Source organism: Drosophila persimilis, unplaced genomic scaffold (assembly GCF_003286085.1).
Source record: "Drosophila persimilis strain 14011-0111.01,24,50 unplaced genomic scaffold, DperRS2 tig00000191-arrow-pilon, whole genome shotgun sequence".
NCBI lineage: Eukaryota > Metazoa > Arthropoda > Insecta > Diptera > Drosophilidae > Drosophila > Drosophila persimilis.
The window spans coordinates 376,713-389,308 of NW_020825298.1; the positions used below are offsets into that span (position 1 = coordinate 376,713).

Here is a 12,596-nt window from a genome sequence, read left to right on the forward strand (position 1 = left end):
CACACAAACAGCAACAGCTGAGCAGCTGAGATAGCTACTGCTATGCTATGCGTCTGAGCGTGATGGCACTAGTACCCCCAGTTCTTGTTCATATTCTAGCGAGCGCCACAATGGCTGCCTGTGTGCGTGTGAGCGGGGAGAGAGCGTCAGTTGGGGTATTCTCAGAGTGCTGCTCCCCAGAAGAATTCCTGATAATTAGAGTTCTCTGGGAAATTTAGACTTCGCTGGGTAATTCGTTTGGATATCATCGATACCTATTCCCATGCATGAAAACTTGCCATCTTATATTTAACTACATACATATGTATGTATGTATGTATGTACATTGTATTTCTACTATGTACTACTACATATATGTATAAAAATGCTTATCGGCCAGGCCTTGTATTGAAAGTTTATAACAAGCTGTTCTGCGCGTGGTGTAAGACATTCTTTATTGATAATCCTATCGGTTGGATAATAGATTGACCGTTTCCAAAAATAGTAAGAATGTAATGAAGTAACTAGGAAGCACATTTGTTCTGATAACGAAATCGGGTATTTCATATGTTAAATTACAAGTTCATGGCTTTGGGAAAACTGTGATTCATAAACTAATTGCATTGACGTATGGACTGCCTCGAAAAGCTTGGCCAGTATCTTTCTGATAGCAGGTTTCGTTCAGTTGATAATGTACCTTGTACTTTGAAACCTTTTATGATGTACCGGAAAACACAATTATGGGTTTCCAGTTCTATAGCTGGATACCTTGTATCGGCAGGCGATAAGGGAATACTTGTTTGAACAAACAGCTATGAAAGTTGACAGCTGTTATGCTGTAACTCAGCTAACCCTCCAACTCCTCCAATTTTATGTGGCATGAGGTCATTATATAGCGCGTGGGAATTTCGTTGGCACAACCAGGGTTTTCTGTGACTACGAATATTTCCCTTTTTTTGTGGTTTTTTAATCAAATCACAATAAGATGGTGTTCAAAGTAACATCGCATATTGACATCGTTTCAGTTTAGTGAGGAGAGGCCTTGGCTGAAGAATTACTCGGTTTAAGCATGTAACCATGTTCTGAAAGCCAAACATCTGAGCTTACTCTCTTACAAGCGCAGCATTGCTGCACTCATCAAAAATCAAAGTAGGAGAATTGCAAAATGTAGCAAAGGGAAACCGGTTTGGTGGATTTTGTCGACTTCGCGAAGTGAAAAGAGGTACAAAGTGTGTGTTAACATGGGAGGCATTTTCCAAGCACATGCCACAATTTACTCGGTTTCGTGTTTTCCTTTGCAAATTTGTTCAATTTCGCTCCAAGATAGCTTACTTAAAAGGGGTGCAGTCGTTTCCAGTTAAAAGTTCCATAAATGTTATGCAAAGTTTATATACATGTGTATTTCGACAGACGCCAATTCCGATGACTCCTACCGTGGAAATCACTAAGACGCATTGAGGTTTTCAAATTGCGGAGATCTCAACGATTGGCAGGGATTAAAAACCGGTTTCACTTCTGGCCCTTGTTGCTGTTTGCCGGGGAACATTGTGGGTTAACCGCAACTGATTTCATTTCATAAAAATGCTCTGAAGTCGCATAAACTTGTTGGGGTACATTTTGTTTAAAACCCCACTCTGCTGTGACTACTACTTACAGGTTATTATTCTCCAAAAACTGCTTCCAGCTTTTATAGTCCATGGTAATGGGGTATCAACCCTTGGAGAAGCCACAAAAAACCTGCCACAGGTCCAGGGTACAGGTTGAGCAACAAGTGGCCTTCGCAAGCTTTGACCAAAAGTGTCAAATAATCAAATTATAATCTCAATGAGTCGTTCGGAAAATAAAACTGAATTATAAAATTTATCTTTGTTGTTGCAACAACCGCAATTCAATCAGCGGCCCAAACTTTCCTTGTGGCTTGCGAAAGGCAACTAATGCCGGCCATCCATTGGAAACGATGCTAACAACTGGAAAAGCTTAGTACGAGTGACGTGACTGAAAATGATGCAGGCGGCCCAGTGGCATGCCACACACCAACACACAGAGCTACATAAAGTATGTATTTACATTGCATATACAGCGGATGGATGGTGGAAATTCGTACTCGCACACATATTCATATTGAGCTTGTGGTTCACTTCACAGTATGTACGTATGTATGTATGTATGATTTTCATTTAGTTTGCTGTATTTTTGTTATAGCGACCTGAAGCTCGGGAAATGTTATGTCAGACAGGCGGAAAACTGCTTGAAAGCTTGTTTCCCGCCATTTGCCTTTTTTTTTGGATCAGGACGTGCCGATTGCTGCGATGGAGCAGCTTATAGGCCACACTCCGTTTTGTGTTCGAGTGTATCGCTGTACATACTTTGGAGTCGATGTTGTTCGAGCTCTTACTTTGAAGAGCCATGGCCGCCAGTGCCTGTTGCTTTAATAGCAAAACCCCTAGAGAACACTCTACGATTTGAAATTTTTAGCACCGAGCCCACCGTAAAAGGCCTAAAAGCATGCAACAGGTTATGGTGTATCGCATCTAGGATGGCAGCGTACATTACAAATTCTGGCCGGGGTCTCTGATAACCACTCTTAGATTGAGAAACTCAAATGGATTTTTCCCGAAATCTTTTTCAAACGAAAAAAAAAAACTGTACTGATTCGTTGTATCGGATAACTATCCTTAGAGAAACGTTCATCAGTCACCATGTATAATAACAGCTGATCCAACAGCCCCCATAATATCTTGTTTATGTAAAATATGTATGCGTGTGTTGAACTTTGTACTAGAAATGGGTCTAGGAGCGTTTTGGTCGATGAAGTGAGAGCGCATGCATTCACCACCACCACCATCTCTTTAATGCTTAGCTCTCTCCCTGCCGCGCTGTAATACGATGGAGAGAGAGAGAGAGAGAGAGAGTCGAAAGTGAGAGCAAATATTGTGTACATCGTACAGTGCATTAAATAAAAATACACCCAGAAGAACATACACAGTGTACCACTGCTGTTTCTTAAGAAAATTGTCTTTGCCATCCATAAATCATACAAATGTTAACACCTAAAGAAAGAAAACATGTGTGTACATACATACATATGTACATATGGATCCAAAATATTACAAACATGTCTACTCATCACAACCAATGCACATATTACATTTGTCAAAGTAACGGTAGATTTAGTCTAATCTCGTAGCCTTGAAATATTCTGGTTCTCTCTGCGCTCTCAGACAGGCGCTCCGAGAGCAAATTTGTTTGTGTATTCGGTGCTCTTCCAACGCTATCTGCGCGGTGCTCGAATGTGTGTGCGTGTATATGCTGCTCATTGTCTGTTTTGGACCCACTTGTGTTGGGGCTTGCTTGGGTCTGTTTGTAGGAGACTTCATCCGCTGCCGCTGCCGCAGTGAGCGCCAGCTGCAAACGCGATAAAGAAAAACTGAGACAGACCGAGACCGAAAAGTGAATGTTGTCGCACAGACACAAGCCTTCCAAACCTCGAATTGGTTGGGTGTCCTCAGCAGCAGTTCCCACAGCAACGGAATAAACCACAGCGCAAGTCCCGCAATTCACAAAAGCCTGCCCTGCACCACCAGAAAAAATTTAGTAAGATATATAACCGTAAATTGGACAAAAAAAAGTGAAAAGTAAGTCTGATAAAAAAACCCACTCCTACACAGTCTTTAGTTAGTGCGCGGAAAAGTAGGACTGAACGTTGGAGAGCACTGAGACCCTCATCTCGCGTCCACCCCATATCAATCATCCTTGAACTGGTGCACTTACACAGTTCGACGTACACTCTTACACTCTATCTCTCTCTCTATCTGAAGTGTATTGCAGAAGTAAACGAATAATTTTCTCTACATTTTTTCAATCAAGCATCACCATGGCATTCCGCGTGGCCGGACTCTTCCTGAAAAAGGAGTTAGTTGCTCCCGCAACACAGCAGCTCCGTCTATTCCGCACATCAAAAACAGCGTGGTCCACGTTCCTGGTGAATTCCCCGAACACGGCCCTGGACAAGAGCATCCTGCAGCGATATCGTAATCTAGAGACGCCTGCCAATCGAGTGCAAGCCACCTACCTCTGGATTGACGGCACTGGCGAGAACATTCGCCTGAAGGACCGCGTCCTGGACAAAGTTCCAAGTTCCGTGGAGGACCTGCCTGACTGGCAGTACGATGGCAGCTCGACCTATCAGGCACATGGCGAGAATTCGGACACTACTCTCAAGCCGCGTGCCATCTACCGAGATCCCTTCAAGCCGGGCAGGAACGATGTCATTGTCCTGTGCGACACCTACAACGCCGATGGCAAGCCCACACCCTCCAACAAACGCGCAGCCTTCCAGGCAGCCGTTGACAAGATTGGGGACCAGGAGCCTTGGTTTGGAATTGAACAGGAATATACGCTGCTTGATGTGGATGGTCGTCCTTTCGGTTGGCCCGACAACGGTTTTCCAGCACCCCAAGGACCCTACTACTGCGGCGTTGGTGCCGACCGTGTTTACGCTCGAGATCTCGTGGAAGCCCACACCGTGGCCTGCTTGTACGCAGGCATTGACTTTGCCGGCACCAACGCTGAGGTGATGCCCGCCCAGTGGGAGTATCAGGTGGGTCCCAGCAACGGCCTGAAGGCCAGCGATGATCTCTGGGTCTCGCGCTACATCCTGCAGCGTATTGCCGAAGAGTACGGCGTGGTTGTCACCTTTGACCCCAAGCCAATGGAGGGCCAATGGAATGGGGCTGGCGCCCACACGAACTTCTCCACCAAGGCAATGCGCGCTGACGGCGGAATCAAGGCCATCGAGGCGGCCATCGAGAAGTTGAGCAAGCAGCATGAGCGCCACATCAAGGCGTACGACCCCAAGGAAGGCAAGGACAACGAACGGCGCCTGGTCGGCCGCCTGGAGACATCCAGCATCGACAAATTCTCGTGGGGCGTGGCCAACCGTGCCGTCAGTGTGCGGGTTCCGCGCGGCGTTGCGACAGCTGGCAAGGGTTACTTCGAGGATCGTCGCCCAAGTTCCAACTGCGACCCGTACGCCGTGTGTGGCGCCCTGGTGCGCACTTGCCTGCTGAACGAGTAGAGGAGAGGGGGAGAGAGTGTGTAGGCTGTAGGCTGCTGGTGGGCGTAAAATTTTCTTGTACATAGCATATAATTGAACTTTGGAGCAGACCGGGGCCAAACCGTGCGGTTTGGCTGATAATTTGGCTAATTTTCGATTTTGAGTGGAGCAAATATAATTTTGCTTGTGTGAAAAAGACAAAAAGCAGAGAGCACGAGTAGCGTGTGGTTAGCATTTAAGAAGTGTAGGAGGGAAACAGAACAGAAACAAAAACTGAAAAAGTGAACCTGAGCGTGAACTACTGAAGAGAGCCCGAGATTTTGAAAATATTTTGCCATTAATATTTTTACAAATAATGTATACTTTATCCTTGCTTTAAACTAATTAATAAATTAATTTTAAAATTACGTTTATGCAAAACGTTCATATGCACATCTGTACATACACATAAACGAAGAGAGAAACAATTGGTTTTGAACATCTCCATGATGTTCGGTCCAGTATCATTTGTAATTGCAAGTTCCATGCAAGTGTTTTGTGCAATCTTTTGAGTTGTTTATTTGTTGATTTGCCTGCCAGGAATTCCTCAATACCCCGGCGAAAATGAAAGTTGGATGAAATGAGTATCAGAAAATTAGACAAATATTATATTTATTAACCACTTGCATATCCTCACATACATGCATAAATTATGCATAAATGAATATTGTTTGTAGTGTAGTGTTTGTTGTTGAGTAGAATCTGTTGAAAACAATTTTAATGAAAATATATACAATATCGTACACAAGACACTTCAGACTTGTCGATCTTCACTGTTTGCCACCATTGCATTGTACAACATTCTATATGTATTTATGTATCTCTAGTACAAGCGCATTGAATAATCAAGAATTCCAATGCAATTCATATAAACATTTCAAGTAAAAAGCACAAAGTTGTAAACAAAATACCCATTACTAAATGTCTAATTTATTTTCCTTCTATTCTGGCGAGCTCTCAAAAGCGACACGCTGTAATTGTTGTGAGAAGCAGTGGAGGAATACATATACATACATATGTATGTATGTATAGAACGGCTGGTTTGTATAAGTAGCACGAGGGGAACGAACGTAAAACTAAAGCAATACCTTGTATATATTTAAATGGAAAGTTTTCCACCAATACCATAAAATGAGTCGCATGGGCTGACACTGAAAGTTCTGAAGATCGAGTGCCTGCGGTTCGATATGAAATTATAAATACATATGTATGTACATACGAGAAAACAATGCATTTAGTACATGCAGTATATTGGCGATGCATACACACAGCTGATAATGTGGACTTCGAGTGCATTTTGCTGATGACAGGGCACCTTAACGCATGACAATCAAATATTGATTGACCCTAGAGGGGTGGCCTTAATCGTTTCTAAAGGGTGCTTATTCACCCCGACTCTGCCTCCGCCCCACGTTACCATGTGGATTTCATGCCTTGCCTTGGACTGCCGCCACTTGTGGCCCTTGCATCACCTTTACACCAACCGTTCTGTGTGTTTTCGTACTCGTTGTTCACATTCACATATTGCAGTGCTCGTTTCGCCTTGTTTGTCGGGGCTGGCTCTGATGCCCTTGGTAAAACTCTGCCCGCGGATTACGGGACATGTAACTGTAATGGGACCGGGCCGCAAGCTCGCAAAAGATAAGGCGGTTTGTTCATCATAATACTGAATACACACACACACACCATATTATCAGTTTGCCAGAGCCAGAGAAAGCACTGCAACTGAGTTGAGTGTGCTAGGTTCAGAGATTCCAATACATGAAAACCATATTGCCTAGCAGGGCAGATAACCCGTGCAATTTGGGGTCTATATACTCTATGAGGCCGGAAACATTCCTTTGGCCAAGCACTTAACCTCACAGACCCGTTTGCTGTTGCAGCGTTATGTGTGTGTGTATGTGTGTGTAGATATAAGACTGTAGACTCCCATAAACAATCATAATCAAGACTAAGGCTTGTTATGAACGCAGAACTTGAGAGTTCCGCACCGAAATCCATAGCAAGATCGTTAATGAAGTTCATCTAAATTCATGGAACGAGTTTCGAGATGTCAACATCTTACAATGCAGTGGATATCTGTGGATATCCAGTTATGCTCAGCTGCCTAACCAATTCCTTCTCTATGCCCATTTGCATAATATCAAATGATAAGCTGAAAAGTGTTTTGGTGCTGAACAAAATAAAGGAACAGAAATGTATTTTCAATGTCCACAATCTTATCGTCGGCTTTACTGTGATAAGCACTAAAGAAATACATTGGTACATCTTTATAAATATAAATTTTCAAAAGTACATTGCATTTCTACATTGCAAATGTTTTAGTCTGCAATACATATTTCATTTTTAGGCCTACTGATGAACGAGATTATTTGAGCAAAAGTCATTGGCTGTGGGCGGTTTATTAAGCAATGAAATATAATTTGAACATTCAGTTCATTTGTACGGCGTTTAAAGTCCGAAACAGCTGATAAGATGCTCCTTCCGCCTGCACAAGTCTGACCAGCACTTGTTATTATCTGTTTTGGCGTGGCATTTAACTCGGTCAATAGAATGATGGCACTGGTTATCAGTGGTCGCGTTATCAAATGGTTATAAATCATGGTGGAAATAAAAACATTGCCGCGTTGGCAAGGGAATTACTTCTGAAATTTAATTGAGGTAATCGATGTCCCTGTTCTGTATGCAGAGAAGACAACTGTTCTTTTATACACATACGCACATTTTTACCTATATGTACATATGTACGTGTTCGAACAAATAAATATAAATTTAAAAAATTTTGGCGCACGGCCATGGTGCGTGATGTGTTACTGATCGACCTGCTCCTGAACAGCGGAGGCCTGAAAAATGAGAACTTTAACCCCCATTAATTTTCAGTGTGTACTATATGTATGCATATTTGATCGACTCTCTAACGCCAGCTTCGAATGGCAAAAAGCGAAGCCAAAACTGGGTCAAGAAACTTATATAGGCCCCTTTGGGTAGAGCAGGATGATGCGGAATAAAATACGAACTACTGATAACACCAGATCTACAGCTACAATGTGTAGCGTCGGCTACGTCACAGACAGAGTAATAAAAACAGTAAAAGCAGTAAAAACAATAAAATAAAGGAAAAATCAAAAGCAAAACACCCAAAACCTGTTTATGGAGGTGCAGGTGTTGCGATCGTTGCTGGGGGCTGCGTTGGGTTTATTGTTTCAATTGGTTTTGTACCAACTGCTCGTTGAGATTACCGTTTATAGGACTACTAATAGCCCCTCATAATTGATTACTCGATGAAAAATATATGGCAGTAGCACAGTGTCACAGTTTGATTATGGAATCGCAGTGTCACTTGTCACTCGAGTGGAATGGCATGTCCTGTGACTGATGTGCAAAAATAAATTTTTCACGTATCGTGTTTATACAACTCCTGGGAAGAGTGTCATTTTTTTAGGAATGGTTTGTTTCTCTAAGACGAGTCTTCGTCCTTATCTGCGGTGCGTGTCGATATTGCGTGGTCTTCCGCTAAAGCAGACGGCCGCACGATTTGTATATAACTTTTTATCTGGCCTATTTATCTAATTTCACACTGCTCACGCCATTCGTAATATTTTGGTCGTGATGTGTGGGGCTATATTTAATCTGTAGCGCTCTATAGAACCTCACGTCATATAGTCTTCTGGAATGGCTGGCGAATCGAAAATTTTTAGGCTCTGCTCCCTGTCCCTGTCCGTTTCCTATTTTGTTTTCTTTTTTCCCCGGCACAATTCAGTACCCCTCTTGTCCTACGAAAAATTTAAAAATCTGAGAAAAGCGTTCTTCCCTGATTTATTTATTGCATTCGTGCTCGTCGTTACTTTCTCTGTCTGCGCAGCACACGCGAGTGGAAATCTTTGCGTCATCAGCACCACGCACGCGTCCGCCAAGTGATCTTGTTCTTCAGCTGATTGGTTTGGCGCATTGAACGAAACAAAGTTCACCGAGGCAATCACCAAAATCAGAAGCGATGACGGGCACAGACACAGACACGGGCATTGCGCTTTAATTTAAGTTCGAATTATGTGTTTTGATTTGGATGTCCTATTATGGATTATTTTTTGGATTTTTGGATAATTCATCTATACTGTGCTTAAATACACTTTCTTTTGCGAAGAGCTTGATGTTGTTTCTTTCCAGCTGATAGGGCACTTGCGATAAGTGGACAATCTGTTTACTGGAGAGTTGTTTATGCAGCTTGCAGAATTCTTACATGATACCAAAGTTGACTGAACTGAACCATCACAAGCATCGCATCACAGTCATCGGCATTTCTTTGTTTCTTAGTCAGATAGATATAATTAACCTCATTTTAAACCTATTTACGTGCATATTAATAATTTTGGGGATACTTTGTTTCTTTGTTTCTGCGTACAGTTCATTATTACACATTCACTCATATATGTAAGTCCATGAGTTCATTCACTTATCAGTCCAGCTCCTTAATTTAGCCCTCCCGCACAGAAATTGTAGCAACTGCATCCCATTCCATTCCCTGTTGCTCCAGTTGCTCATTAGGCATCCCAAAATTATTTCGAAGACCTATAAGAGCACTCGCAGTAGTTTTCGCTCCATATTGGTTTGGTCGCTACGATTTCTGATAATTAGCTTGGGGGCACAATAGGACTCGTATGTAAAAGCGAATCAACCTTTTTAAAAGCTGTTGCTACAAAGCAGCAAGAATCCAAAGAAAAACTTTAAATCAAACCACCTTTCAAAATAGGCGAAATTTCAGACCTTTATTTCATTTTACTGCCGTTTTAAAAGCTTTTCCATGTGAACTTTTATTGAACAAATAATTTTACCCGATAAATGAAGATATTTTCTTTAGGATTAGGTAAATTTTTAAGGAAGTAGGCGACTGCGTTATTTTGAAATTTTTATTTTGTATTGATCATTTTTATATTTTGTTAAACAACTATTGTTCATCACTTATTATTATAAAATTGAATCGGTTTGTTAATTTGGGGAAGCATATTTTTGGGGATGTAGCAGTATACAGAATGTACGTCCAAGTAATTTGTCACACAAAATATTTCGGATCGCGACCAGTCGGATCCAGTCGGCATGGCCTTTTGTGATGGACATCAATCTCCTTGATTAACTGGAGGGATGCATTTTCACAAGTTCCACAAGAGGTAATCGAGAGCAGGACAGGTGTTTTTGTTGAATGCTGATTTATTTTGCTGAGACAAGACGTTCTTCCTGCCGACTCATTCGTTGGCACCACAGGACTTTTTTATAACCTTGCCCGCCATAAAATAAGTAGACAACGGCCTTATCCGGCCGCGGGGCAGCTCCTCATATAGTCCTCCCTTTACCGTGAAGGAGTGCTTCGGCTGATAGAGCAAGCCCAGGAGCGGGTTCTTTGGATTGATACGCATGTTGTTCATGGCGTAGGTTCCCTTGGTGAGCGGACAGCTGAGTGAGTAGTTACTTTGTTTCAGCACGTTGTCCTTGACGGGCTTGAACAGCGGAACCGAGTTGAAAACATTTTGCAAGTCGCACAATCTGGTGGAGGCATTGTATATGGTGCGGGGCTTCTCCTTGCTGGATCGCTGAACGATTAGGATTCGGGACACAGGCGAGGCGATCTCCTCGTTGATTGTGGTAAGGGAGCCAATCCCAGTTTGGTTAGAAAATGTCATGTTCACTACAAACCGGGGACGGTCGTCTGTCCAGTTTGCGTAGGTTAGAATCACGTAGTAACAGTTCTAGTGAGAGCGTTCTGATATGGTTAGACTTCTGCTGGTGAGGACACACGAATACGAACCTCCTTGCTCTCGATTTCTAGGTGGCCAGTCAACATCATCATTATCCAAGCGATGATGCACACAAGAGTGCTCCAAGCAAATCGCATGTTCTCTGAGCTTCCAACGATAAAACATAATGAGCCCAATGAGTACTCGACTACTGACAAACATGAGTTCTATCGAGTGCAAAATGTGATAATTAGCTACCCCATCAAATTCACATTATAATCAGTCATTTAGTCAATTTAGTCAATAATAACTACGAGGGAGCATCATTGATTAGTCTAGTACAATATATCGAGCTGCTGTGCTATGCTTAGAATTTGGTTCAGTCTGTGACATATGCGCTCCGAGCCCGTGTTCTTCAGAAGTTCGGCCAGCTGATGGTGTTCTTTTTGCTCGGTGGTCACATTCACATTCTCGGCTAGGATGAATCGCGTCATGAATATGGCATGGGGCACCTGGATGTAGGCAACACGTTTCACCTCCGCCCGAAATCTGTGGAGCAGCGGTACACAATAAACACAATCTCTTACGGGTTCATTCCCTTATCTTACGCTTCGTAGCTGTATCCTGATACCTCTGCCCCCACTCGATCCAGACAGCTTATAAATTCCTTGTAGTAGACCTCCAACATGTGTTCGAAGTGTAGCTCCAAGATAGGCATATCAACGCTTGATAACAGAAACGAGATTATGTCATGCGCAACGGAATCGTATTGTGCTGTTTGAAAGTCGATTATTTTCATGTGAGTGGGCGTGCCAGAGGGGCCTGAAAAAAGAACTACGTATATTAGATGCTTGTGTACTTTTAAAAAGAGGGTTTCCTGCCTGACTGACCGTATTGGAACATCAGATTGTTAATCCAGAAGTCCGAGTGGATTATACTAGTGAATTGTCCATCCGGCATGTTTGAGGGAGCTGCAAGGAAGTCGAAGAACTCGTCTGACAATTTCTTAACGCGGGATATCAACTCCTCGTTATTGTTGGTCGCTTTTCGTATGTCTTCTAGTGTCTTCGCTTTCATTATGGCCTTCGACTCTGGCGCCGCCGCATGCCAATCGAATTTTTCGAAGAAAGGTTTAATCTGCTCCTGGAAAAAATGTGGCTTCAGTAGCCGCAATGCAAGAGGAAGCGCATGAAACTGGGCCATGTATGTAAGCGCCATCAATGTGTGAGATAGATCGTAGGGCTGCAGCCTCTGGCCTGGGACGTAGTGGCTGCTTCGCAAATTTTCCAGCACCAATATGGCATGCTTGTCCACTAGCTGGCAGCTCGGATCAAGCGATGTCCGTGAGCCGTAGTATCGCGCGAATCCGTCAAAGTTGGCAGCCTGCGGGATTCCCGCCTCCTCCTGTAGTGTGGCTAAGGCAGGCGCCAGTACTTTATATAATGCATTTTCAGTGAGACAAGTCCTTTCCGGCTGAATGAATTGCCAGAATTTTGGATCTGTAGGTGGGACTTTGGCCACCAGATTCTCTTCATAAAGCTCTCCATCTGGGCGAAGCACCTGAGCGCGTATTGATAGCAGAACGCTCCCGTAATTGTCGCCTGGTTGCGTCAGACTGTTGGTTTGGTAGCTGCGAAGGCTTCCTCCGGAAAGGTGGGGCTCAATCACGTGGCCAAGATCGCAAATATCTGGTAAACTGTCCATGCTGCTTCACTACTTAATTGGTACTCTGGTTATGTACGACAGCAAGATCGGAGCAAGCTTCTATCTCAAGGGGTCTTTGCCTTAACTGATTA

At 43.2% G+C, this 12,596-nt stretch overlaps 3 protein-coding genes across 3 annotated transcripts; 1 reads left to right on the top strand and 2 right to left on the bottom strand.

The window, feature by feature from the left end:
• Positions 1-3,431: 3,431 nt before the first annotated feature.
• Positions 3,432-5,442, top strand: LOC6595600 (glutamine synthetase 1, mitochondrial). Its single transcript, XM_002020912.2, has 2 exons — positions 3,432-3,614; positions 3,847-5,442. The coding sequence occupies exon 2, from the start codon at positions 3,854-3,856 to the stop codon at positions 5,054-5,056; it is 1,203 nt and encodes a 400-aa protein (XP_002020948.1). The 5' UTR covers positions 3,432-3,614; positions 3,847-3,853; the 3' UTR covers positions 5,057-5,442.
• A 4,768-nt stretch (positions 5,443-10,210) lies between these two features.
• Positions 10,211-11,003, bottom strand: LOC6595599. Its single transcript, XM_002020911.2, has 2 exons — positions 10,872-11,003; positions 10,211-10,812 (listed from the first exon to the last, which is right to left on the bottom strand). Exons 1-2 carry the CDS (start codon positions 10,956-10,958, stop codon positions 10,312-10,314), a joined length of 588 nt encoding a protein of 195 aa, XP_002020947.2. The 5' UTR covers positions 10,959-11,003; the 3' UTR covers positions 10,211-10,311.
• Positions 11,004-11,067: 64 nt separating this feature from the next.
• Positions 11,068-12,580, bottom strand: LOC6595598. Its single transcript, XM_002020910.2, has 3 exons — positions 11,691-12,580; positions 11,409-11,622; positions 11,068-11,349 (listed from the first exon to the last, which is right to left on the bottom strand). The coding sequence occupies exons 1-3, from the start codon at positions 12,502-12,504 to the stop codon at positions 11,136-11,138; spliced, it is 1,242 nt and encodes a 413-aa protein (XP_002020946.1). The 5' UTR covers positions 12,505-12,580; the 3' UTR covers positions 11,068-11,135.
• Positions 12,581-12,596: the final 16 nt, after the last annotated feature.